The 27,314-nt window shown below is 51.9% G+C and overlaps 1 protein-coding gene across 1 annotated transcript; it reads left to right on the top strand.

Moving 5' to 3' along the window:
- Window positions 1–213: 213 nt before the first annotated feature.
- LOC142404715 (sodium- and chloride-dependent GABA transporter 1-like) lies at window positions 214–25,480 on the top strand. The gene is made up of 14 exons (XM_075491717.1): window positions 214–451; window positions 5,689–5,820; window positions 6,503–6,603; window positions 9,179–9,288; window positions 9,652–9,784; window positions 11,000–11,134; window positions 13,353–13,456; window positions 13,767–13,891; window positions 14,723–14,835; window positions 20,309–20,440; window positions 21,147–21,249; window positions 21,668–21,768; window positions 22,557–22,724; window positions 25,376–25,480. The coding sequence occupies exons 1-14, from the start codon at window positions 214–216 to the stop codon at window positions 25,478–25,480; spliced, it is 1,800 nt and encodes a 599-aa protein (XP_075347832.1).
- Window positions 25,481–27,314: the final 1,834 nt, after the last annotated feature.

The following is a 27,314-nucleotide window of genomic DNA, read 5'->3' as shown; positions in this document are numbered from 1 at the left end:
CCCTGATGTGTACCAGTCTATCCAGTGAGTCCACCTCAGACCCAGCAAGGCCCTCCCCTAAGCCCACTACACTAACACACTACCTGCTTTCTCTACTTTCTCATCAGGAGCTTTGCCCAGTGCTTCCCATTTCATCCGTGCTCGGCCAGGGTGGAGGCTGCCCTTCCCGCTCCTCCGGCGCCTGAGCAAGAGCGGCCGTAATTCTGAGTTACGATGGGCAAGATGGACAACACCTCTGTGGAGCTGAGCTCTCCCTCCGAGGTGAAGCAGGCAGCCCTGGAGGAGTCAGAGCCCATCGCCCCCGAGGCTGTGAGCACCAAGAAGAAGAAGGAGATCCCAGACAGAGGCTCCTGGAAGGGGAGATTTGACTTCTTGCTGTCCTGCGTGGGCTATGCTATTGGGCTGGGCAACGTCTGGCGCTTCCCGTATCTCTGCGGCAAGAACGGAGGAGGTGAGAGAAATGCTCAGCACCTGCGCTAATCCCTGAGCACCCTTGTCCCCTGAATGGGCTTCGGTTTGGTGTGGGTATGGGCAAGGGGCTGGTCCCCTGGCCGAGAGCTGTCCCTCATGATGTGAGTTATTAAGCTGTCAGACTAATTCCCATGGTCTGTGGGCTTTACTAGCAAGTGCATGTTGGCAAGAAGCAGCCCAAGGAAACATAACAAGAAGTTGGAGTTTTGTCAAGGTTCTGCAGTCCAAATTTGCAGGGCTACAGCAAAGAGTGTCTGGGACCTCATTTGTTTACAAGGAGGGCTATGCACATAGGCACCCAGCTGGATGCTGGGGTGTTCCCAGGGAAATCAGTTTATATCTGCTAATGGTGGTTTTCTCCTCAGTCTAGTGTATTCTCAAGGGGTAACAGTTTTGAATCCGAGTTTGTGTCACATGTCTGAGGAGTTTTGATTAGAAGCTTTGCACGGGCCATAGCAGGGCCTTGTAGACATATATACAATTATGCATACGTATGTACATGTACACAGGCAGGCATGAGTGTCATAATCTATGGAAGGAAATGAGCTTTGACTTACTACAGTGCTGTGAGAAGGGTCACAGTTATCGTCTCCATCCTAATGTTTGGAAAACAGAGGCCACGAGAGAAGAAGGCAGCTGGCGAAGGACTTACAGTAACTAAGATGCATCTGGTAGCAGTGCCCTCCTCCACGGACAGCTAACACCAGCTGTTTTTATTCTTTTTATTATTGCCCCACTACATCCTTTCCTTACCAGTCCTCAGCTGAGACTTTGCCAAACCATTGCAAGGCTAGAGAAAGGCAAGCAGATGGGGAAACAGTGCTGGGCTAGAAATCAAGAGATCTGGGAGATCAGCTCCCTGCCCAGCTACAGACTTTCTGCATGTCTTGGATCAAGTCAGAAAATACAGTCTTGTGCCTCAGCTCCCCCCTAAAATGGTGCTATTTCTTCAGCCTTGGCAGGGAGATGCTTTTGTGGAGGGCAGTATGGGCTGCGTTGGTGTCAGTAGAGCAGAGGCTCTTTCTTCTCCCCACCCATGCCCGGCTCTCCCATGGTTTGTGCCTGTTATTAAAATAACCTTCCCCCCCCCCGAAGGGCTGCTCATCTCCTCGAACGATTTCTCAGACTTCCCGCACAAGTCCAAACCCCCTTTCCTCACCTTTAAGGCTGTATAAATAATTTTAGTATCCTCTGCTAGTCCTCCCATGTTGCTCTTTACTTCCCTCTTAGCTCTTTATTGCCCAGAGTCCCTGTCCCCAGTGCCACGTTCATTCATGTTGCTCTGAGGGTCTCTCCTCACGCTTCTCCTCCACATCTTTTTTCTTTTCCTTTTGCCTTGAACTCCCTTTCCAAAACCCACTTTGTCTTTGGCTCTCATGACTTCTCCTCATATCACCAGCCCACGTCTGCTGTCCGTGCCATAGGTGGTGTAGGATGCTCTTCTCCTCCCACCCTGGGAAAGAGGAGAAGGGTCTAGCTCCTTGCAGTGGTCTGTCCACGTAGCTCCACAGCATTTAGGGGGATCTTGGCCCTTTTCCTGAAGCACGTGGGGCAAGTCCCAGTGGGAGACCAGACAGCTATCCATTTTGACAAGAAGATTTCTAATTCAGTATGATCGTTTTGTGCAGAGAGGCGAGCGTGCGGCTGAGCCGGGTGACGTTTATGGGAATCAGCCAGGTCTACCTAGGGGAGCCTGTGCCACCATCGCCGGAACCACGGTGCGGGTCCGCCATTTTCATCTAGTCGCACTCCGGCACCTGAGTGCACTAGCCCTCCTCATACAACATTAGCCCAGTGGCTAAGTCCCAGCACTGGTTTTTAGCCCCGTCTCTGCCCTGTGAATGCTGCACCATCTCAAACACACCGGATCTGGGCTGCCTGTGGCTCCGTCTCCTCACACATAAAGGTGGGGATGACGATATCTATAATTAGATGAGGTGTGTTTTGAAGCTAAAATCGATCCTATTTATAAAGTCAGCTGAGATGCTAGGACGGCGGGCGCTGTGGAGGTGCGGAGCGCCGTTATTAGCATTAGCAATGGCACACAGGGTGATCTCTGCCCTGGCAGCTGCAGGCACGCAGAGGGATCAGCCGCCTGCGAGCGAAAACGCCGGACAGATGAAACTTGGGAATTGGTGCCCGCCTCCTCTCAAACGCCCTGCCTTGCCGCCGGTTCGTGGCAGCCTGTGTTGCTTGTTCCTCTCACCCCTACACCCGGTCTGGCTGTTGTTCACAGGCACGACTGTTGCTGCAGCCGGCAACAACGAGCAGCAAGCGGAGGCTGCTGATGCCGGAGACAGGCAGGAGAGCTGACGCACGAACGCGTCACTGGGAGCCGATGCGGAGCAGCGAGGAAGGGCCGCACGGCATCTGATTCGCAATCGGGTGGGCACCGTCTTGGCTCTGCCCCGACGGAGGTGCCTCCGGAGCGGAGCAGACTGTGGGTGGGACTCTAATTTTAGCATCTTGCATGTGCGCTGCTCAGAGCACGGCCGTGTGGGCTGCTTCCATTACGCACAGGCAAATTGAACTGAATGGAAATATTGTCGTCTCACTTACCGCTGTCACATTGTATCAGCTCACGGCTGATTTGCTCGGCATTGTAATCGGGCACATAATTAGGGGATGTTCACCCAGGGTACGGCAGCCCGGCGCAAGGCCCACCCGCTCCGGGGAGCAGGCTTTACCCAAAGTGATGCCTGGGCTCCCTGCTGGCTCTGCGCTCGGCTGAATGTGCCCAGCTACGACTAACGCTCCAGCCGCTACACTGGTTTCTAACCTCATGCAGTCCTTCTGATGTCAACAGGATTTTACCGGACTCTAAACTGACTCTAAATGTGGCTCAGTAGGTGCTAAAAATTGTCTGTGAGATCCTTGAATAACTCGAGAGAGGAACATTTCTTTAAATAAGCATCATGCATTTCTCATTTACACATTGAGACTCCCAAGCAACAGCATGTAACAGCTTGTAATGCTCAACTTTTGTTTCGTGGGCAGTGTTCACCATTTTAAGGATTAATTATTATTCCTTGCTGTACGGCATTAGGAGCTGGAGACTGCAGGCAGATTTGGGGCTGCACAGTGAGTGCCAGGCACTGCGTGCTCCTTCCCTGCCTCCAAGGGCCGGTGCCCTGCGCAGGCAGGGCAGGACCAGCGCCGTCACCCCGTTGACCCATGGACTTTGGGGACAGGTTTGGACTCTCCCAGGCTCATACGCAATTATTTGTAGCAGGCCCAGGAACTGAACCAGACCTTTCAGCAGCCCATCCAGGGCCAGAGATTACAGACTACCCCTCTCTCTCTGTGCCAAGGATTTAGGCACAGGCATGCAAATTTTAGGTACAAATTTCCAAACTGATTTCACCTCTGGCTGTAGAGCACCCAGGGATGCTACTGTGCCTGCTCGGAGACCTGACCCTCCAGAGCGGCAATGTCATTGCCAACAGCCCTCACTTCACGGCTGCGGTCTGGTTTGTAGCTTTTCCCCTATTCCAGAGGATTTTTGACAAGCCAGGATAAATGACCTGGGTCCAAATGTTTGTCTGTTTTTTTTCTCAATAGTCTAATAAAATCTTTCACCTACAAACCTTCCTGGCCTGTTGTAGATGAAAAATGCAGGATTGTCAGGGCTGTGGCCAAATTTCATTAGCTGCTTGCACAGAAGCAAGCCAGGCACTGTGACTGCTGATAAGCTCAGTCTCCAAACGCTACCATGAGGCGCAACGGCAGCGAGGCAGCACCCGTGTCCTCGGAGCGGGCCCTGGCTTCCCGCAGGGCTCCTGGGGGGACTAGACCTGTCCCAGCCTTGCAGGCTGCGGCGGCTAGCGAGAGCGCAGGGAAGGATGCCGAGCGGGCAACGCTCCTCCCGCAGCGACGCTCAAAGCTGTTCGCTCCTCCGTGCCAGGCTGCGGGTGAGGCTGAGAGCCCGCGCCTCCGTGCCAGCTTGCAATTCAGGGTCACGGTCACCGAGCTGCTGGCCCGGAGCGTGTTTTCTCCCTGCCACCCACTGCCAGCTCCTCTTGCACCCTGCCTCCCGCCGACTCCCACGCCGGGTGCTGGCGCCTGCCTCTCCCGGCTGGGCTCAGCTCCCCGCTTGGCAAGCGGGCGTCCCCAGCTGGGTGCCCCTGAGCCAGCGTGCCTGGCTGTGCCTCGCTGCTTCCCTGCCCTCGCAGAGCAGCTGCTGGGGCCTGGCTCTGCCGGGTGCAAGCTGGGCTGCAGCTCTCCAAGAGTGGCTTTGCTCACTGGCTCCGTGTTTGCTTTCCCGCTAATATCTGGAGAAGACGACTCAGACTGACAGCTCAGCCCTCCGGCTAGTGCAGAAACCAGTGCCGTCCCAGACACGGCCAGCTGCTTCTGAGCAAACTGAGTGTCCCCTCTCTCTCCCCAGCCGCCATCTTCTGCAGGAGTTTGTCCTCTTCAGGGACAACAGCATGCTCCAACACATGCACGAGGAAGCTGGAAAATGAGCTTTGTCCCAAGTCCCAGCAGTCAGGATGACCTGAACCTGTACAGCCTTCAAATCACATGGCGAGGCTCTCCTATTGCATTTGCTCGTCTAATAACAGGATGCAAGCAATATCTCTACTGAATGGCTGCACTACCTCATTTCTAGTGATGAGATGATTTCCACAGGGTCCATAGAGAGGAATAATGTTTTCACCAGGAATTCTGAGGGTAAAACCTAGAGCAAGGGTGGGGAGATGTATAGGGCTGTTACAAGAGCGAATACAGTCTTAGCCACAGTTTCCTTAAAAGGCTGAAATAGCTATAAACAAGGAAGTAGTGGCCAATGCCAGAAATTCCTGTGCCCTTTTCCCTCAAGGTGAAGAATCGGGAGCTGCTGCAGGTAAGACAGGAAATATCAACAAGAACAAGTTACCAGTGTCAGTGCCCAGGCTTTTGGGTTCATTGTCAGGTTGGGCTTAGCATTGCCTAAATATCTAACAACTAAGTGAGACTGGCATCACTAGCTATGTGATGCCAGTATATACGTATATATGATACTTATATAGCCATAGTGATAGGAACAGGTAAGAGGAAGGCAGTGGTGATCTCAATGGGAGACCTACTAAACGCACCAACTCCAGTTGCAAACTCTCGCCTCCGAGCAGGTCTGCTCCTCATCACGTGCGTGCCGTGGAGCGAGAAAGCGCAGCTGGAGGCATTTACTTCTTGCTAAAAGGAGGAGCCATCTGAAAACATTGCTCCTTCTTTCAGGGGCCTTCCTCATCCCCTATTTCCTGACGCTGGTGTTTGCTGGAATTCCTCTCTTCCTGCTGGAAACCGCTCTGGGCCAGTATACCTCCGTTGGCGGACTGGGAGTCTGGAAATTAGCACCCATGTTTAAAGGTACTGTACTGTAAGTTTGTGAAGGCAATGGCACATAACTACAGACAAAACCCCTTTAATGGTTTGGGAAGCAAATCAGCAAATCCCTGGGGATGGGGTGGCAGGTGAGGGGAGTCTTTTCCCTCTGTCTTTATCAAGCTGTCCTTGACCCTGATGTCCACAGTCACTAACGTCACTGTGCTCTGTTCAAACAGTCAAACAAAGGCAATTTATGATCATCAGGGACTGCGATGCAGGGGCTCTGGTTGCAGAAGACCTGCCCCAAGCCTCCCCATGTGGGCTCGCTTTAATTGCACGGGAAAGCTGTAGATAGTGGATGTGAACCTGACACCGTGTCTGGAGTAGCAGCATTCTGGAAACCAGTGGTGATTTAGGAATGCCTTGGAAGTGAGAAAGAGCGATTCTGCCAGGGAAGCGCCCAGATCCTGTTTTCATGGAGCTCTGTGTCTAAAGTACCTGTAGCACACTGAAGGGTAGCACTGTTTACCCAGTGGTAATGGCTGGGTGAGAGATGTGCGGAACAAGCCTCCCTTGCTGACCACTTCAGTGTAGCTGTATCAGGTGCTGTGTTGATGAGCGGGTTCGCTTTTTCTGGCTCTGCCACAAAACTCATCGTGATGTCCGTGAGCGCAGTTGGGCACTGGAGACCTGGATTGATGCTGCTCTCCGCCTTCCTTTGCAGGAGTGGGGCTGGCAGCTGTGGTTCTCTCCTTCTGGCTGAACATCTACTACATCGTCATCATCGCCTGGGCTCTCTACTATCTCTTCAACTCTTTCACCGCGGTGAGTCACAGACATGTCTACAGCATGGCATTGTCTGCGCTATGGGTCCTTACTCCCTGCTGTATGGGGAGGAGTTGTTTATGCCACAAAACATGCACTAACTGCTTGTAGTTTGTGCAAAGAGCCTTCGTCAGCACCCTGCTGGGCCCTTCCCGAAGAGGTTCCTCAGCCCTGGAGGCAGTCGTGTAGTGCTGATGGGTACTGATGCTTGTCCTCTGGAGAGGGTGGTCCTCTGGAGGGGATGGTCCCATCCCCTCTCTGGGAACTGTTGCCGATTACAACAATCTTTAAAACCCATCCTGTGCCTCTGTCATAATTCTAGAGCTGTGTGAATCTACGAGCTGCACATTTCCACAACTGGTTTTATCACAACGTGTTCTTATTACCCAGGACTTAGTCCTGACCTTAATTAGTCCTCATTTACGCTTCTTTTGATAAATGAAAGCCTGGGGATTTTTTTCTGCTGGGAAAATGATTCAGAAAGCATTTAGACATCTGCTTGTGACTGCCACTTAGCATGTACTTTGGCGTTGTGGTTTACAGTGGGTTCCTTTTCCATAGCAAAGTCTTGTACCATACAAGGTCAGAATCACGCCCCACATGAACTTCTTGGTAGCTGAATGATTTATTTCAGCCCAGCAGCTGGGAAGAGCTCCCTTAATTTAACTCCCTGAGCAACATGCAGCCTTAAAGACATCAACTCCGCAGTTCAAATGGGATCTTTTTTCATTTAGGTATAACCATGAAATACTGTTATGAACATTGTATATCCAGTTTCACTTTTTGTTTGATCGAAAATTTCAAGTATCTATCAAGACCTTTGCTAAAATATTCTGTTTGGCATTCCCAGCTGTGTTTCTACTGCCAATACCCACTGTAGGCTCCTTGGTCCAGAACAAAATTGTCAGTTGTGGATGATTAGGTGACCCTTGGGGGATTCCCAAATGAACAAAAGTCTACCCCAAAGGAACCCATCCCCGTTCCACCCTGGGCAGGATGCATCTTAGGATGAGGCTTTGGTACAGTCAAGTGCCACAGACCCGACTGGTGACAGCGCTCGTATCTACACAAGCAGCTCCAGGTGTTTGGCTCAAGGCCTTCTCCTTTGCCAGAGATAATTCCAGATTCCCCAAAGGAGCCAAGGTACAAATAAAAAAGCTAGGCTGATGCCTGTCCCCTGTTCCTCCTAAATCTGACTAGGAGTATTTTGATCCTGAACAGGAACCCAGCTTGCCTTCTGCAGTTTCTGTCCTCTGAAATTCAGAGGAAATGGAGCAGCAACAAACCATTCCCCTGCCTGCCCCTCCTTATAAGATCTGCACGGCATCTCTGATGTGCAAACTGCTTGGTTGAAGGGCTGCTGTGCGGTGCTGCTTGAGCCATTGCATTTGCTTCAGTGCAATTAGCAAGTCCACAATGAAATCACTGGGTGCAAACAGCCCGGGTGGCCACCAGGGTCTCCCCACCTGCCCCTCCATAGCCCTTCTTCTGCCAAGCCAGAGTGCACGTTGGGAGGTATCATCTGCTGGAGTGAACTGATTTAAATGGGGGGCGAAGGCAGCACTTAAAGGCAGTGATGCCACAAAGCACTTAGAACACAGATAATATTTCTAAAGGGGTCTGTGTTCGTGGATGAATAGGAATGGATACAAACATCTTCTTAAAGCTTTGTCGAGCTGGAGCCTGAGGTCTTATCTGCAGAGGGAAATCATCCAGAATAGCCGTTCTGCATTTATCTACATGCACTGCACTCGGGAAAAGAGATTGCTGCACACAGAGATGTATCTGATCTGCTCTTGTTGGGCTGCCTCGGCCACGGCACTACACGGCACGGGCGAGTTGCCCTGCGTGCTCGCACGGCCCCTGATGCTGCACTTTCATCGCTTGCAGCGCCAGGGCTGGCTGTATTAAATCTGTAGTGGTGTGCTGCTGTCACGCTGCTACCTACGGTGTAAACACCTCCCAGGAATCCCTTTGTGCTGCTTATAGGGCAGGGGACAGCATGAAATAGCTACTCTGCTTTAAATTTACTCCTGGGCTTACGTTACAGTAGTTTATTCATGTAGACAAGCCGTTAGCCCCCATTCTCAATGCCACGTTGCTTTTTAAGCATTGAAGCTTGGCATTAATGAGAGATAAGAAACAAATCAGTGTTTATTCTTTGTGCAGTAAATTCCAACCACTTGTTGAGTGAAGCTAGCCAAAAGCTGTAATGATTATAAACACAATATCCCCCGGTAGCTATTTTAATTAGTAGCTATTAATTACCAACAGTTAATTGGAAATGGCTTTCTATCTGGGGAATTGCTAACATTTTATTAGAGCTACAGCACTGCCCTAATCACGTCGTGATATTGTTTCCTGGAAAACCCGTGTCCCGGTTTATTATTATTTTGGAAAATTGCTTCATGCTTTTGGCTGCAAGGGTCCGGCCCATCCAGAGGAGCCACCCATCCTCTTTTTGTAAAAAGCAAAAACGGGGTTTCAGTTTAAGAGAAGACAAATTTTGCTTCTCGCCACTGCCCTTCGGAGAGGGCACATTAATGGTAACCCTGCTGTCCTTGTGCCGGCGCAGGACCTGCCGTGGCAGAGCTGCGGGAACGCCTGGAACACCGACCGCTGCTTCTCCAACTACTCCCTGGGCGACACCACCAACCTCACCAGCGCCGTCACGGAGTTCTGGGAGTAAGTCCACAGCCTGCCTACACCAGGTTTCTCCCCATTGCCGCAGCCGTCGCGCCTGCTCGCCGGGGCTGTGGCCATGCCTGCCGGCACCTTTCCTTGGACAAGCCTGGCAGGAGAGGGGTCAGAGCCGGCCGGCCGCCGGGGCGGGCATGGGCGTGGGGTGCACTGTGCAGCTGCAGGTCAGATGGATAGAGGGGATAGCAGCCTCTTCGCCTCTCTTCTCCTTCCTTTATCCCAACATGATGAGCCTCAGGTCCCTTTAGGGTTTTGCGGGCTCTCACGCTTGTCCGCACCTCCAGGATCTCCGGTTTCTCTGCCCCCAAGGGTCGGATTCCCCCTTAACGCAGCCTCTCCCACCCCTAGGAGGAACATGCACCAGATGTCCGGGGGCCTGGGGGAGCCCGGCACCATCCGCTGGCCCCTGGCTGGCACGCTGGCCCTGGCCTGGCTGCTGGTCTACTTCTCCATCTGGAAGGGCGTGGAGTGGACGGGCAAGGTACGGTGCGAGGACCAGGTGTTTCGGTGCTGCCTCTCATTGCCACACGCAGGTCTTGGCTGTGGAAATGTCCTCGGGACGCAATTTTGTCTGAGTGCCTATAACTAAGGTTATGATGTTTCAAGGCAGAATCGCGGTAGATGCTATTAAATTTCTGACATTTACCTTTCGTGGTTGTAAAAATTGCTACTGTGTTTATGGTAATTTTCACTCTAAGCACAGAGAATAACTCTTCCCTGTAAAGTCACGGGTCGGAGCGCTCAATCTCTCTGAAGGACTTGGGAAGAGATTTTCAGAGATTACTTATGCTTCCCACCTCAGGACAGCCCTTTGGGAGAGCGAGGCCTCTTCTGGGCTCCCCCTTTTGAAAATCATCATGTCTTAAAATGCTGCTGGTGGAAAAAAACCTCACCACCTCCTTTGAAAATTTTCTTGCTGCCCTTTAGGGACTGGTGAGAGACCTTCAGATCAGAAGCACGTAGTTATTCACTGTGTAGCATCTCAGGCTACCACAGCCGAAAGGTAATTGCTTAGTTTAGTGAAACAGCGATGCTGAGATACTGAGATGTGTTATTTAGAGCACAGCGTGGTGTAGCGGGACAATATTATGAAAGGAATAATCCAGAGGAGAGATCAGAAAGAAGCACTTCAGGTGTAGGTCACCTAAGCTGTTAACTTCCCCACAGTGGCTCTCAAAATGGCTTTAGCTACACAGCCGCAGCAAAGCCCCGGTGATTGCCGGTACGGGCCCTGTGATGAGGGATGGCGTGTACCTGCCAGTCCCTGAAACAGTGCTGAAAAGCAAGTGATGGGGTCAAGACAACTCACGTTCCTTGATGCATTGGACTAGAGAAACACCAGCTTTAGCTCTGCAAAATAAGGATGTGATGACTTAAAGGGATTACTTCTGTGAACTAAATTTATCCCTGTGCAATTCCCTTGTCTTTGGGCAATTCATCCAGACTTAGGCATGCTACTTTTGCGATTAGTGCGTCCTTGCGTGTCATTGGCAGGGAGAAACCTCAAACAGCCAGAAACATTACTAGCACGGGAAGGGGAGGCAGAAAACGCAAGGAAATGCTGCCGAAAGCGGCGGTGCGTGGGGAGCCCGTTCCCCCCTCACAGAGACACAACCGGGACCCAATGCCACCGCGGGCAGGGAAGCTCCTGGGCACTGGCGGGCTGAGGGCTTCTCTCCCATGGTGTCTTTTGCAGGTGGTGTATTTCTCGGCCACCTACCCCTACTTCATGCTCTTCATCCTCTTCTTCCGGGGAGTCACGCTGCCGGGAGCCAAGGAGGGGATCCTCTTCTACCTCACGCCCGACTTCAGAAAGCTCTCCGACTCCGAGGTTGGTAGCCTAGTGAGGAAAGCTCTTACCTCTCTCGGTTGTCTCTGCGTTAGTCTTCCTCGGGCACTTCCCTTGAATATTTTAAGTATTAAAAATAAAATGGAGTAGTTCCCTGTTCAAGCAGTCACGACCCTCACAGGCTGAGACAAAGCTGAAGGGCAGGCCCTTTGCGGGTGGAAACCCACGCAGCCGCTCTGCTGTACTCAAGCAGTGTTATCCATGGGACGGGGGTCTGAGAAATTACCCCAATGAAGGAACCTCCTCTCTGGGTTGGGAATGCCTCATTTCACTAACTATCCCAGGGCTGGCCATTTGGCCTTGATCTGGTGGTCCCAGAGAAAGGAGAATGTGGTGGCACTGGCATGGGGGCCTCAGAAGTGCAACAGTACACACAGCAGCAATTTTTGGAAATGCTTAAATGACGACTGGTGGCCAGTAACGTTGCTTTGGTCAGCAGAACCACAGGGGGGAACCCAGGAGAAGCATGGAGGCTTGCAAAGGCAAAGGTTTTCAGGCAACACAGACTCTGCCTTTTGCAGCAGCGATGCTCCTGTGGCTCCAGAGGTCAGCGGTCATGTGTGAGTGGGGATAACTGGACACCCATCGTTTCCCGAGGGGTCCCAGTGATCCCTCTCGCAGGAAACTCACTGTAACTGTCCTGCACTGCCAGCTGCATTGGCTCTAACGCTGGAAACAAGGCTCCCAAGTTCAGAAGAGTTGTTCAAACACTATGCAATTGAGAAACGAATAGTCTGACCTCTTTTCATGTGCCTTCTAGGGTTTAAACCCTTAAGGTACCAGGACCAGCTTTGCAAGCTGTCCTCTGCAGTTGTTTGCCCAAGAAACTCCATGTTGGAAAATCAAAGACATGCTAGTGGAAGAAGAATGGAGGGGGTGAGTGTGGGACATGGGTCTCCGAGGGGAGCAGCACCCCTCAGAGGGCAGCCGTGAGAAAGCGAGCGGACACACAGACACACACACAAATTCAGATGATATGCGAGTCCCTTCCGACCTGCACTGGCGCCTGAGGAACACGGTTCAGAAAACGGGATGCACGACCCTTCCTCAATCCCCATCCATCCCTGGAAGCAGCCTCGAGCCATGGGTTTCAGAGGGCTGGCGATGTACATCTGGTGCTGGGCCAGGCTGCACTCTCGATGCACTTGCCACGTGAGGAGGACGCAGACCCCCTGCTCCTCCTCCTCCTCCTCCTCCTCCTCCTCCTCGGGGAGGCATTGCTCTGGCAGGCTCCCTCCTGACACTGCAGCAGGGGAGGCAAATGCCACATCCCTGACTCAGGGCCCTGTGTTGGGTCCCCTGGCAGCCCCATTCCCGTGGGGCGAGGTGCAGGGGCTTTGCTGACCCCGCGGAGCTGTGAGACACGTGGTGGCTCCGGGCGGCAGCGTGCTCCGGCCACGTCTGTGCGACACAAATGCACAGCATCACCACCCCGCAGGCAAAATGGGGCCGCGCTGGCTGTCTCCATTACCCTCCTCTCCACCCGCACCACCATCTCTGAGCCCTGCCTCGCCCTGGAGAGGTTCAGAAAGGCACGGAAAACTCTTTTCTTCAGACACGTTCAGCCCGCTTGGCAGTAACACAGCTACAGGTTTCAAGGTGGCTCCTGTGACGTTTCCAGCCGCTGGTCCAAACATTTCCTTGGAGCTTGGGTCAGCAGCCAGCATCGCAGGCACCTGTGGCCCTAGTGACAGGGTGCCCGCAGGTCCTGACCACCCCAGCGGGCTGGGTGGCCAAGCCCACAGCCCCACGGTCTGCATCCAGCCCCCTCGCTAGCCCTGCACTGAGCTGCTGCAGGAGATGCACCTGCAGCATGGAGTCCCTCCTGCTGCAGACATGTTTCCTGCAGCAGCTCAGCAGCATGGAGTCCCTTCCACTGCACTCCTCTCCCAGCGCAACCCAGGCAACAGGTTTGCAAAAGCTGGAGGGAGCGATGGGCGGCATTGTCCAGAGGTCGGTGTTTGTCTCCAGGGTGCGACAGCCTCCCCTGGCAAAGCAAAGACACCAAGCTTTTGGCCCCAGCAGCTCCCACACCCTCTCCGATAGACAGGGTAAACACCGAAGTGTCCAGGTGTCTCATCCATCCCCTCCGTGCCGAGCTATTGCTCAAAGGAGGGAGGGCAGCCGTGCTCGGAGGGCTGGACCCGCCAAGTTGGCAGCGCAGAGGAAGACAGACTCAAAACCGGCTTCTTCTCCGCAGGTCTGGATGGACGCAGCCACGCAGATCTTCTTCTCTTACGGCCTGGGGCTGGGGTCCCTGATCGCACTGGGGAGCTACAACACTTTCCACAACAATGTCTACAGGTCTGTTGGGCTTTTTCCACCCTCCTGCGTGGCGGGGAGTGCTCACGGGTGAGGGAGGGGGTCTCGGTGGGTCTGGGGTGCCTGATCTCCAGTGTCCCCTTGCTGGCAAGGTGCAGCCCAGGGGCCACGCTGCGATCGCTGTAGCGGGGCTCCCCTGCCTGCGGCACACGTAACCAGTCACCCGCGCTACCTCTCCGAGGCACAGGAACTGCTCTCAGCAGGACTTGGGCTTTTCTTTATCCCGCCCTTCGCTCCTGGCCTCTCGGTAGGGACCTGCAGGTGGTTTCTTTTCTTTCTTTCTCTCTTCCAGAGACTCCATTATTGTCTGCTGTATAAACTCCACCACAAGCATATTTGCCGGATTTGTTATTTTCTCTATCGTTGGCTTCATGTCGCACATCACGAAGAAGTCGATCTCAGAGCTGGCTTCCTCAGGTAAGCAGAAACCCAGGTTCAAGTGCAACAGCAACCTTTGAGAGCAATTTGTCAGGGAACATGGGATGCTCCCAGGTCTTTATTGACCGGGACCCAAGTGTGCAACCCTTTTTGCACACCCTCCCACCAAGATGGGTCTCAGGCACCTGTGGCTGGTGTTCATTGCACTTTAGCTGCAAGGGGCATCTCCGCCTGCTTTTTAATGTTCTCCTTTTAGTGCTGAAGTTTTATGTGCTTTTGCTGCAGTGAAATAATTAGGCCTTTGCTTTCTGAAACCTTCCTATAGAGAATAGATACTGCCTGTGTTTTCAGTAGACATGATCAAAATTTGGAGTCCCAAAAGGGACCATGCAAAATTTTGAAATTGTAATCTCAGAATAATTTTTTAACCGAGATGGGACTGTGTCTTTTTGCGCAAAGACGTATTTTGAAATTGCTGTCTTCCCTGAGAAAGCTTTTATCCCAAGAAATAGCATTTTGTGACGGAAAAAAAGGACATCAGGAAAGTTATAACCAGCTCTGAATATCAGTTTATTTTTCTAGCAAAGTGCTCCAGCTCCATTTGGTAGCAGTAATTTGATGACTTTCTTGCTTTCGGGAAGAGAAAAGGCAAGGCATTTCTGCAGCCATTCCTGCCTCCCCATCCTACCCCTGTGCACCCCACCAGGCTGGTGTGTCGTGGGCAAAGGCTCAGGTGTTTCTAGCTCCTATATTAAATACCTGCAATTCTTGACTGTGATCGTTGTCTCTCTGTTCAACTGCGGCCCTTAGCTCAGACTTCCCATCAAATGCTTTACAAACATGGTCTCATCCCTCTTTTCATTACCACAGGCCCTGGACTGGCTTTCCTCGCCTACCCGCAGGTTGTCACACAGCTTCCCCTGTCCCCGCTCTGGTCGATCCTCTTCTTCTCCATGCTGATGATGTTGGGTCTGGATAGTCAGGTGAGACAAGCCAGGGACAAAGTGGGGTAAGATATGAAGGTATCTTCAGATACGATGGTGGTGTCCCCTTCTGCACCTTGGGACAGTGCTGAGCAGGGTCTTTTCGTACTCTTCATGGTGAGATGCAGCTGCATGAAACAAAACCTCCCGTGTGGTCATTGCCTCTGCGCTCTTCCCTAACGTAGGCACATACTGCAAGTGTGGCCGTATCTGACCACTACCCAATGCACCCGTCCTTGTCCTGCTGCCAATTAAAAATAAGATCAATGACCAGCTTCCAGCAGCCCAGCAGAACCAGTCAGCCTTATAAGAAAATCACCACTTCCCCATAGGAGGAGAGGATCTTTGGAAAGCTTTTCTCCATTCAGACCAATTTTTGGCCCTAGTGAAGTGCCGGTGCTGCTGCGTGGGCACAGCATGTCCCCATCTTGCTGGGTGACCCTGGCAGCTGAACTCATAGGGCCTAAGTAGAGCTAGCAGGAAACTATCCCTGCCAAAATACTTTGGGGCAAGGGAAAAAGGAAACAGATTTCTTTCAAGTAATAACTGCTTTGTTCTTGTAAGACATGATTGCCCCCACCCCCAAAATAGGTATGTGAAATAAGGGACATCAGTATTAACTGCTTCATTTCGTGTCTGCACAAGAATAGTTTGTGGTCATTGCACCTCTCTTGGTATTTTGTGAGAGGCTCAGTTTGGATGCTTTGGATTTTCTTACTGTGTCACCTTGACCAAAAGGCACTTCCTGTGAGGCAAGAAGATGTCATTACTCTGGCTTACTTTCATAGGTTAGGGGAGAAAGCCTCCGTCTTCTCTACTCCCAGGGGCTGGGAGGAGCATCTCTGCACAAGGTACCAGTCTCTGGCGCAGTATCGGCAGGTTGCGCTGAGAAAAGCAGCGATGCGGCGCTTGAATTAGGGCTCTCCCGTGGTGCGAGGATGGTGGTTTGCTGCAGTGTTTCGGCATTGTTGTTGGTAACAAAAGTGGCCCTGGGCAGAGCTGAAGCACCCTGGCCTGGCTCATCGGTGAGCAGGGGTAGATCCTGGCAGAAGGCAGGAGCCATGCCTTGGGAAAGGCTGGTGCCTGAGAACCTTGACTGCTTTGCCATCAGATAAAACTTACAAGATATTTGAGGGGGAAGCAGCTGGATGTAGCAAAAGGTCTCTACCCTGCCCCCCTCAGAGCCCTCACAAAACAAAACGAAAAATCATCATCTCTGTGTTTTTACAAGCGGTGATACTTTTTTTGTGATAATTCAGCATAAAAGTAGCTACCCAGTGAAGCAGTGAATTGCAGCGTGCCTCCCTTTTGAGTGTACCAAAATCAAAGGCTCCTTCAAAAGCCTGTGCTTGGTCTGTCACATCCTCCCCTGTGCCCGTGTGCTCTTTCCTCGCAGTGGAAACCACCGGTACAAAATAGATGCTCTCTTGGATTACAGGTAGCATTCAGAAGCCCAAGTCTAGTTCATAATCAGACTCAGACTTATTCCTGACGTGTCACACCTGGTTTCCAGGAAAATCTAATTAACCAAACCTGGTTTTCAATTATGGCACACTCCCATAAACACATCATAAAGCTCACGTCTGCATTACCACAGACATTATTTGGCAAATAATTCCAAATAATGACTAAATGTTCCAAAAGAAGCTACATTTACAGAAAAAAAAAATTACTCTCCATGGATTATTCACTCAGTGCTGGTAAATAGTTGAAGATGTGACAATAAGCCCTCTAAGCACTGTGTGGAATTTATTTGCTGCACTTGCTTCTGAAATACCACTTGAAATTCTCCAAGTCCCTTCTGACAGCTAGTCTGGGAGGGCAGGCAGTCTGTGGGGGGCTATCATTGCCTGGAGGAGCAGGAGGAAGCGGGGGGGACGACGAAGCATCAAAAGGAAAACAAGCTTTTAAAAAAGCACAGATAAATACATGTGAAGAAGCTTTCTGTCTGCATGCTGGAGCTCTGATTCAATCAAACACACCATTAACAGCATGGCAGCTTATGCATATAAAACAAATAACACAGGCTGCAACAACAGCTGCAATTGCACGTGCATTTTGAAGCATCCAGCTAAAAAAAAAAAAGAAGAGATGTTTTTGCTATGTGCTGATTAAATACCGTTTGTGGTATTTGCAGATGGGGAGCAGCCATTTTTCATTTGGGTCAGCAGCCCGGTCCATGAGGCACGGCAGGGCCATAGGGCATTTCTTGCACCCTGCACCCCTTGGGCTGCTGGGCTGGGTCTGCCCCTTGCCACCGGGTGGGCACGGGGCCGTAGGCACAGCAGAGATGCTCGGGAGCCCAGCTAGCGAAGGAAGGTAGGGCTAAGATCTGCATTTGCGATGCAGCAACAAGCCCCAACCCCTTAACGATGGTGGGAGTGCGTCCACCCATGTCCATTAGCGTCGACGGTGAGTCTTCTGCAGATGTGGCACAGCTACATCTGCCTCTTTCTGCTCTCTTTCTCATCTCCTCTGCAGTTACTTGAAGGGGACAAATGACCTATATTGATAGACACACGCCTCCCTCCTGTGCTCCCACTCGCCGCTTGTGTGCCTTAACGTTCACTCTGCCTCTGATCCATCCGGGCTTCGGCTCTCTTGCGTCTAGACCCCCTTGCATAATATGCTAATGCTTTCTTTTAACCTACCAGTTCCCAGGTCAGGCGTTTTCTCCCCAGGGGAGCTAGCAAACCTTGTGACGGCAAGCCTGCATCTGTCCCATGTGAGGCCGCCTCTCACAGGTTATTCATGAGGAATTCCAGCTGCGAGCAGTGAGACCCATTCTCATGGCTCTCTGCTACACATCTGGCAGCTGTGGTTGAACCCCCCATGGGCCCGTGGGTCCTGGTCAGGGTGCTCTGCGTGGCCGAGGAGGGGATAGCCAGCCCCTGACACTGGGAGAGGATGGGAGACAGACTTTCATTCACACTGAGGTACCACCTATATTGACTCCCAAACCCAGACTGTCGGACCCAGCAACCTGTGTAACGATTAAGCCTCTGAAGGGGAAAAAGAGCAAAAGAGAGAAGTGAATGGAAATAAAATCTGTAGGAGAGAAGCAATATCATGGGGCAAGGCATGAGGAAGAACAGAATATGTGCTAAAAATTGTGGCTGGAGACAGTTGGTGAGAAAAATGAAACTTTTTGGAAAGGACACTGAAGCGTGCGTGCATGCGTGTGTGCGTGTGGTGGGTGGGGGGGTGTGTGTGTCCACCCACATGCACGAGCGTGCACACAGAGCAAGGGTGAGACCAGGAGCATGACAGTGACCAGATCCTCATCACTCCTGAAAGCAGCATTGCTTTCACTCAGGCGCCTACTTATCTCGTGCGAGCATCTAAGGGTGGGTATGCAGGCTGGCAAATGTGGACCTCAGGCCAGCCAGGGAGCCACGGTCCCCAGGGCTGGAAAGGTGAGCCTCCTCCGGGCTGCGTCGCCTCTGAAGCCTGAGGCTGGCATGAGGCAATTTTCAGTAAATGTTACGAAGGCCATTGCCTGTTTTACGGCTAGAAAAAGCAGCGTACCACCATTTGGTTCCCCATCTCATCCATTACACACCAGCTTAATTTTGATCGGAGGTAAAGAGATTTCAACTCACTTTGTAGCCCTGTTCCCCATGGCCTGTCTCCCTGTCTTTCCCTCTGTGCTTTCCCTGACTTTGATCCCCCTTCCTGCACCACAGGGCTGTCAGTTTTACTGCCTCCCGTTATCCGAGGCCTCTTTTTCTTCACTTCTTCTCCACTGGACACCCCTCACATCCACCCCCTGCCCCGACCACCCCTGGCCCGCCTCTGAACCCTCTTCCCTCTCTGCCTTGCCTGGTGCCAGATCGCCTGGCCCTGCCCATGGCTCCGGCAGCGCCTGGCCGTGCATCCACGTGGAAGGAATAGCTTTCGACAGTGTTTTTTTTGTCACGCCGGCTCTTCACACTGTGGTGCCAGCTCAGTCCTGACTCTTCCAGACAATCAGCCAGGTGGGACAGGGTGAAGAACTCATTGTCAGTGAGTATAAGGGCAGCTTAACCCGTGCCCGAACTGCAAAAGATGCTTTAATAGCACTTGTGTCCAACATAAAAGACTTAGCTCATTAAAAATTCGAGTTGAAGCAGTTGAGCTTTGACGGTCTGGGAATACCGGCTTTCCTGCGGATATAAAACGCTGGGCAGAAACCTCACCCTTTGCCTCGCTCTGTCCCAGGTGGAAGCCAGCCCCAGCAGGCAGTGGTGTCCAAGCTCTTCCACCGTCCCTGCCCAACTACCGGCACGGCTCAGGCTCCCTCCTTTTCCTCCCTACATCTTCCCAGCCCTCTGCTGCTCTTTTTAGTTTGTGTACCTCTACCTCCACCTCCACTCTAGGTTTTTTTTCTTCTTGTCTCCCTATTCAAAGCTGAATCGAAAAATGCCAGCACTTCCTAGAGCCCTCTCCCAGGGACAGGGAGGTCCCTGACATCCAAGAGCAATGCAACCTCTTTCATTTTCTTTGCACTGGCTTGTACATTTACTGAGGGTGGCCAGGGAACCTAGGAGATCGCTGCCCTCATAAGCTTCCCAGGATTTTTGCTCGAGGCATGATGTGCTTTCTGAGAGCTCTGTGTTACCAGTGGTTTCTGGGAGTGAGATATAAAAGTGAATCTCACAATTTACCAAGACATAGGAGGGAAGGATGCACTTCACAGATATACAGTCAAACTGTCCTCATGCCATCCTAGTGCAGAACTAGTAGGAAAACTGATTTGAAGGTAACACTCGCAGGGACTTCTTTATGTGTTATGGTGCAGACGGCATTAATATTCTGTGCATGGTATAGCACTGCGCAAGCCATCCAGGTGTTTTCAGCTCTAGAAAGACCATGTGCTGTGAGGATGGGCTTTTAACGTGCTACATGCACTTAATGTAGTGTGCTTGAAAAAGTGAGATAAAGTCAAGGACTGGGTAGTCAGAGATGTTGTTGTTATGCACATGCATGTGAGCCTGGGCAGCGGGTAATGCAGCCCCTTAACGAGTATTTTAGATCATTGAACAGCACAAGCGCTGTTGCAATAGGCTGAGAAGAGCGCACATGGGAAAGGAAGAGCAAGCAAGGTCCTGCACGTGTCCCCGCAGCAGACAGGCACGTTGCTGTGACAGAGAGCCTGGCAGCATGGGGGAGCAGGGCAGTGGCGGGGAGGCCCTAGAGAGTTTGGGGGAAGAAAGAGGAGGCTTTCCACAGGAGGCAGAAAGCGGAGATTTATCTCAGCTAATTTTAGGTATTTAACCCTGGTGCTTTTAGCTCCCTCTATAGTCAGTGGAGGGAGAGGGGCATTTTCAGAAGACGGTTTGGGCCAACTTTGTGCCGAGGTGCCTCCTTTTCCAGTGTCTGCAGAGAGCATTTGAAGCAGTGAGGCTCTCAACATTGGAGTTAAATGTAGGAGGTGATGATGTCACGCTAAGATACTTATATATATGTCTTTGGTGTATACCTTTTCCCGTAGTTCTGCACTGTGGAAGGGTTCATTACAGCCCTGATGGATGAGTATCCTCATCTCCTGAGAGCCAGGAAGAAGGTCTTCATCGCAGCAGTCTGTTTCATCTCTTATCTCATTGGATTCTCTAACATCACCCAGGTACAGATAGCCGTGCTTATACCTCCATTCATGGCACCTTTCTAATCACTCTGGCATAGCACAGCAGCACCGAAAGCTCTGGGAGGAGTGACAGCATCCCTAGGAGCCATCCTAACGCTGGATAAATGGGCTTGCTCATCACTGCTACATCTCAAGTGACTTAGGATGCCTCCATAATTTTTACCCCCATCCTGTTGTCAGTCTGGCTTCTTTTTTTGCTATTTGCAATAAGAGCTCAAGCCAACAGAGCCCAAGCTGAGGGAACACGCGGTGCATAAGGGTTAACATAACATAAAGAAGACCAGTCTGTTGGGGCCCTGACCCTCTGGGGCTGAAGCCAAAGTTCACATGTGTGGAGTTAAGGCTGAGTGGTCTGGAGACCATTGTGGAGCACTGTAGGTTCATGAAGAGGTAAGGCAGAAAAACTCCTGGGAGGGGCAGAGCAGACTAAATTAAGTTACTCCATCTAAACCAGAGAAAAATAAGAAATCCTAGTGAATCTCTGCTTTTCTTCTCACCCTTGGCCATGCCTGAACAGGCTGGCTAATTGTCTGCAAGAGCACATCAGTTTTGCTGCTGGGAACCAGACTCCAGTGGAAACATTGCAACACTGGCTCTACTGTCCAAGGGAAAATCCAAGCAGCCGGCTGATATTGTTGACCATAATCTAGAACTAAAGTCCTTGACCCTGGTTTTGTCTCCTCAGGGTGGCATTTATGTCTTCAAGCTGTTTGATTACTACTCAGCCAGTGGCATGTGTCTTCTCTTTCTTGTCTTCTTTGAGACCATCTCAATTTCTTGGTGTTATGGTAAGCACAGAAGACCTTGTTCCTTTGTTTTCTCCATGGGCACAGTGAGTTATTTCAGAAGCCTCCCACAGTGAAGCCAATGAAAACTTTGCAACTGAAAATAGCTTAGGCTGATAACTCCCGAAAATCAGGACTGGAAGGCTGTCATCTCACTTCTCCAGGCCACCACAAAGACCTCTGCACAAACTGGAAGATGCCTAGGGTCCTGCCCTCTGGTCCTTCAAGAGGACACCAGGAACATGGGAGCGCTAGCACGAATTTGCTTTTTGTCCCCCTACCCCATCCCCTCCAGATAATGCATCTCATGCCACAGCATTGTCACCCTCTTGCTGTGGCTGGCCTGTGCTGTGTCATGAGAAGAGGTGATGACCATGGTGCTGAGATGGGATGCTTTTTCAACACTCATTTCTTCTTGTAGGTGTGAACAGGTTTTACAGGAACATCGAAGAAATGATTGGCTACAAACCTTGCATCTGGTGGAAGATCTGCTGGGCCTTCTTCACTCCTCTTGTCTGCCTGGTAAGACCTGGGGCACCCTATCTGCAGGAGTGGATCCAGAAGGGCCTCTTAGTTTGGATGGGCTGTAGGGGAAATACTATGTTCTCAACCCAGTATAGGTCTGTTGTAAGGTGGTCCTAGGCAGATTTGAGATGGGTAACGTAATACAGGAGCACCTTTCACTCTGCCCACTGGAAATCACACGTAAGAAAAGCTCTAGATTATTGTTTTAATCTAAATGAGGCCATCAGTTCTTCATTCTTCTTCTGAGATGCCAAAAGACAAGCACGTAATTTGCTGTTTTAAAAAGCCGTATTATTGGTTCTGGGGAAGGCTCTCAGCTACTCCAGCTCCAGCCTCAGCCCCTGAGAGGCTTGTCAGACCAAAAGCCATCAGCAAATGCAGTATGACTGCTTGAGGAGCAATTTTGCTTTTGCTGGTTCCTGCACTTCCAGCAGGACTAGTACAGGGAATGGTGTGAGAAGGCCAATGACAGGAAGATGAAGGCTCCTGCGGCCAGCTGTGAGGATGCTGTTAACTTGCTTAGGAGCTGGTGTGGGGGTATTGCTTGTCTGAGTAATCTAGTGAAGAAGGGAATCAGGGGTATTCCAATTCCAGCTTTTTACACAGGATAATAAGAAATAATGTGAAACTACCACTTGGTGGGCTGAGAGCATCTAGACTAGTTTACGGAGCTGTTGGGTTGCTGTAAGACTGTTGGGAGCTAAGAGGATAGTGAAGGAAAGAATGGATGGATGGACCCTGATTTTGCACACCTTCACCTGCGATGGCTGGTGCTCTTTTCCCAGGGCGTGTTCTTCTTCAGCGTGGTGGAAATGACCCCTCTGACACTGGGAAAATACGTCTATCCCGCGTGGGGTCAAGGCATTGGTTGGCTTATGGCTCTGTCCTCCATGGTACTGATTCCAGGATACATGCTGTACTGTTTCTTCACCTCAACGGGGACTCTCCGGCAGGTATGAACAGCTTCACCACTCCTCTTCTGCTCTCTGCTTAGAGTAAGCCCCCCCCTGAACTAAACCTAAGAAGAACCAAGCAGACTCTGCTCTGACAAAGTTGTCAGAGTACTTCAGGTTGGTGCTGCAGGAGCTCTGCACACCCTCTCCTCCAGGAGGGCTCAAAGCAGCCCCAGTGCACAGAACTGCCTCCGGCAACACAGGCTCGCTGGAGAGGACTTACTAGCCCAACTGAGCACTAGCATGTCTAAATGGCAGGGACCACTGCCGAGCAGCACGTGGCTGGCTGCGTCTGGCCAAGTGGGTAGACCTTCAGGTAGTCTCTCCTTAGGTCAGTCCATTGTCCCTCACTGAGCTTTGTGTTGTCACCATCGCAAAAAGGGAGCCCTCTTTCCCTGGATATCTCTTTGGTGCAGGGGACTGGAGCCCTGGAAGAGATTGGGAAGAAATCTTTGAGGTTTCTTAACCCAGAGAAATCCCAATTCCCAGCAGTCCCTGGCTATGAGCATGGTTTCCTTGCATGTCTCAGCAGAGAGATCAGCATCCTCCAAGCATGAACCATGAAATATCTCAGGGCTAGGACCTGCTAGTGACAAACGTGCACAGCGGTAGTTTGTATGTGCTTTGTAAAGGGCACCCAGTGAAGGAGGGGTTAAGAAGCAATGCAGACTTTCATGCCGGACCCACAATACCCACAACTCTGATCTTGAGGGTTGAACATTTGAACATTTTTTTGAATAATTTGAGCAGGATTTTATGTAGCAGTGAATCATGAGTCTCTGTATGTCATACCTAGTAATTACTGTTAAGATTTTATTTACAGTGTTGACATTCAGTCTTGAGAGCATTGTGCACAAAGTCCCTGGCTTGATGCTGTCTGCTGCAAGCTACAGGTGTAAGAAGTCACCGTACGGGTGCTGATTTATGGCTTTCCCAGCCCAGCTGCAACAGCCACCAGATGCCATCTAAATCTCATGAGTTTGCTTCACGGATATTGTATTTTGAATAATGTTTAATTCAGAAATGTTTTGGCTGGAACTGCTGGACTGAGGTCAGCTTCAGGCTCTCTACCTTTGAGGTCAAGTTGCAGGTGGATTTGACTTTCCTTCCTCCCAGCTCTCCATTTGGATGGGCTGTGGTGGGGGAACTGGGCAGGTCTGGTGTCTCAGATCTGCTTTCAGTTTCTGGTCTCTCATCTGAGGTCGAGTTTAGGTTCTTGCCATTTTGTGTTGAAGGCCAGCAGCAATTCCAGCAACAGGTCCTTTCTCAGATGTTTTGAGGGCTCCCTATCCCCTCATAATATGAGCTGGAAAAGAGGGAAAAGGGAAGACTGCAAATACAGATATGGGTTCAGCCCTTTGCTTAGGCTCAATCCTGTTTCCACTAGGGACGGTGAAAGCATGTCCTGGCACCTGGGGCAGCTCATGCGCATGTTTCCACCCATCCCCTCAGCACCTCGTGCAAACCAGCAGCGCCAGTCAGCAGCGTGAGTGGCTGGGTGCACCTCCTCTGTCCCGCCGTCCCTCTGACAGCACCCACACACATCAGGAGACCCAGGCCTCCTCCCCACTGTTCATAGACCCAGGGGTGAGCAGCAGATGACAGCAGGAAGAAAGTAGGCTTCTGTCTGTGTGTGTGCGTGTGTTGGAGACAGAGAGAATTTTTGGCCTCTTATATGCACAGATCCTGGATTAGTTTGTAATAGAGCTGGAGCTGGAGGGAAATTAGATGCCAATGCTGAATAAAGTGGTTTTGACAGACAGGAAAGATTACAAGTCATTTTGATCCTCCTGAGCATGAATGTGAGGGATAAAAAAAAGACCATAAATGGCAGAAGCAGCTCAGTGAACATTTCAGGGACTTCACCCAGCAACAGCCACTTCAGCGGTATTGGAGAGTAGGAGCTTGTTTCCCTTTGCTGGAAAGAGCTTCCTCCTGACTTAGCGATGCCTATTCAGGTCAGGCTCAGTCCTCCTCTGCCTTCTCTCCTGCAACTTCCAGCGTTAGTCGCTCCTTGACAGGCAAAAGTGATTCATTCTTCTTCATCACTCCTGATGCTCAGTCCACACGCCTCCAGTAATGACTTGCCCCTCCATATTTTCCTGGGTTCTTGCTTCACTTTACTCGGCTCTGCAATTTTCATTTGATCAGCTCAGGGTGGCAGGAATCGCTGCTGGTGCACAGGTTTGTGCAGGTGGACTGGTCTGATCTGCATCAGCGGCACAGACCATGACCGTGTCAGCCTGCTGTAGCTAGTTAGTAACGCTTTATAATCAACCCTAGATGAAAAATTATGGAAACCGGGAAAACGGGTCTGCTCTGAAGCCTGTGACATTGCAGCTCTCAGTCCTACTTGCAGCTGGTATTGCCTGGTCACAGTTTGCCTGTGTTATAAGGGTGATCCCTGTATTTCAGATAAAAGGAGGAGCTGCTGCGCCGAGTGCAGCACCAAAGCAATGGTGACTTGCAGAGGCTTTCAGTGGATTGCTGAACGGTGCTGGAGGAGTAACTCCTGCTGCATGTAACTAGGGCCACCTCTGAGGCTTGGGGCGAGGGGTCCCGATCCCCGGCTGCTGCCATGCCCCGGCTGCCCCACCGCTGCCATCCCCGGCCCCCCGGCTGACCCGCTCTCTCCCTTCATTCCCGGGCAGCGCTTGCAGCAGATGACACAGCCCAAGCCAGAGGCGCACGCTCAGAACAACGGCCTCCAGCCGAAGGCGTCCTTGAACGGGAGGGTCTCAGATGCCGCCGTCTAGGAGGAGAGCCTGGACCTCCTCGCCCTGCCCCGTAGCTGCTCGTGCCACGTTGTCCCTCGAGCTCCTCTGGCACAGCTCGCTGTCCCCAGCTCCGCGGTGGCTTTCGCTTGCCGAAGAGAGGACCTGGCGGAGGAACCCTCTCTCATCTCCTCCTCCCAGCCCGGCTTACCAAGGCCCCGAACGAGCTGCCACCAGGGCGTTGTGCGGTGACCGTCTTCATCCTGCAACATCCTGGTCCAGGCTGTCAGGGAGGAGCGGCCAGTGCCCAGGTCTTCCTCCTCCTGACAAGAGGTGACGTCTCTAGAGAGCTTAGACTGATCGCTGACCAATTGTCTGTTCTTCTTCTTGCCTTGCCACGTGAATCTCCACAGAGCATCCCATAGCACACAGCTGTGCTGTCACCCCAGAGAGCCAGCTGACACCAGGTTCAACCCCAGACGGTTGTCAACAGCATAAACCAACACTAGCAAATGCATAACCGGGGGGGATGTGGCAGAACGAGGGATTCCAGTGAGGAGTCCAGCATGCTGGTAGCTGTAGGACATCACCCCAAAACTGGAAAAGGGCATCAGGACAGTGTGTGCTGCTCACAGGTGCCGCGTTTCAGCCCTGCACAGTCTCCAGCCGTTATCACCGCATCCATCGGGGCTGGCACTGTGAGCCAGAGCCCAGCAGAGTCGGCAGCCTTTTTCTTCTGGAGCGCCCTGCCCTCTGCAGCTGTGTGCAGTAGCCTCTCCCTGACCCTAAAATGCAGTTAAGAGGGTAAGGGGAGGGCTCTTTGCTAGAGGCTGTCCCAGCCTCCTACGCTGACCACGCTCTGCCGCCGTCAGCTTTGTGTGGAGGCAAGAGGTCTGCTGTGTCACGGGGAGACTTTCCGGCACGGTGCAAATCTCCCCCCCAGCTGGAACAAGGGAGCTCCTGCCAAATACCCGCCCTGGCTGCGTCCCCAGGTGGGAAGCGGTAAGATGCAGCATAGTGCCCATGGGTGGTTTAGCTTATACCTTTTTCGGGAAGTGGCAACACCTAAATCCCAGACAGCGGAAGGCAGGAGCTCCTGGGGGAGCTGGTAGGACGTAGCCACCAGGCTTAAACCCACCCCCGTGAACCAGTGCTGACTTCTCTTGGGAAGTGTCTGTACAGCCGGCCGCTGGCGCTGGCACATCCTGACTCCCAGCACACACAGCACGGGGGGGCCGTGAGCTGTTGTAGATGATGCTGGAGGAGCGTATAACACCTCGGAGAAGGCTGAGAAGTGTTTCAGAGCAGTCCTAAAGCAGCAGCGTATTTCTGGTTTATAAAGCCTCGAGAATGGAGGTGTCTCATCACAGCACCATGTGCAGGTGTGACAGCGATGCTCCCGTTTGTGACAGCCTCCCAATGACCCCATGCAGAGATACCCGTGTGCTCAGAGCATTTGATGAGCACCCGTCGTACGTGTGCACACACGGCATGGCTCAGTGCAAATTAATCTGTCCCCTCCCTTGGCACCATTGCCAAGTCTGCTGGCCTGCCTTCCCGCCGGCTCGCGCTCCCAGGCTCAGCTCAGAGTCAATGAATTCATAAATGAGCATCTGAGGAAAGGTACGTCCCACGCACGCTGTGGAGCTGTGCCACGATGCAGGCTGGCCTCGTGCTGCCCATCCCTGGGGCCAGCCGGTGCACGGGGCCAGCCTGCTCTTCTGCTGGACTCCCAGCCTGAGGATCGGTAGCGTAAAGAGGAAAGAAGTCGTCTGCTGATTAAAGCTGAAGTGGTCACCTTTGGGGTCGGGTCCCCTGCCAACTCACCAAAGCATCTCGATTAACATTGCTTTAGATGTGTAACCAATTTGTGTTT

Source organism: Mycteria americana, chromosome 1 (assembly GCF_035582795.1).
Source record: "Mycteria americana isolate JAX WOST 10 ecotype Jacksonville Zoo and Gardens chromosome 1, USCA_MyAme_1.0, whole genome shotgun sequence".
In the NCBI taxonomy this organism is placed as follows: domain Eukaryota; kingdom Metazoa; phylum Chordata; class Aves; order Ciconiiformes; family Ciconiidae; genus Mycteria; species Mycteria americana.
This window is presented reverse-complemented; position numbering and strand designations above follow the sequence as displayed.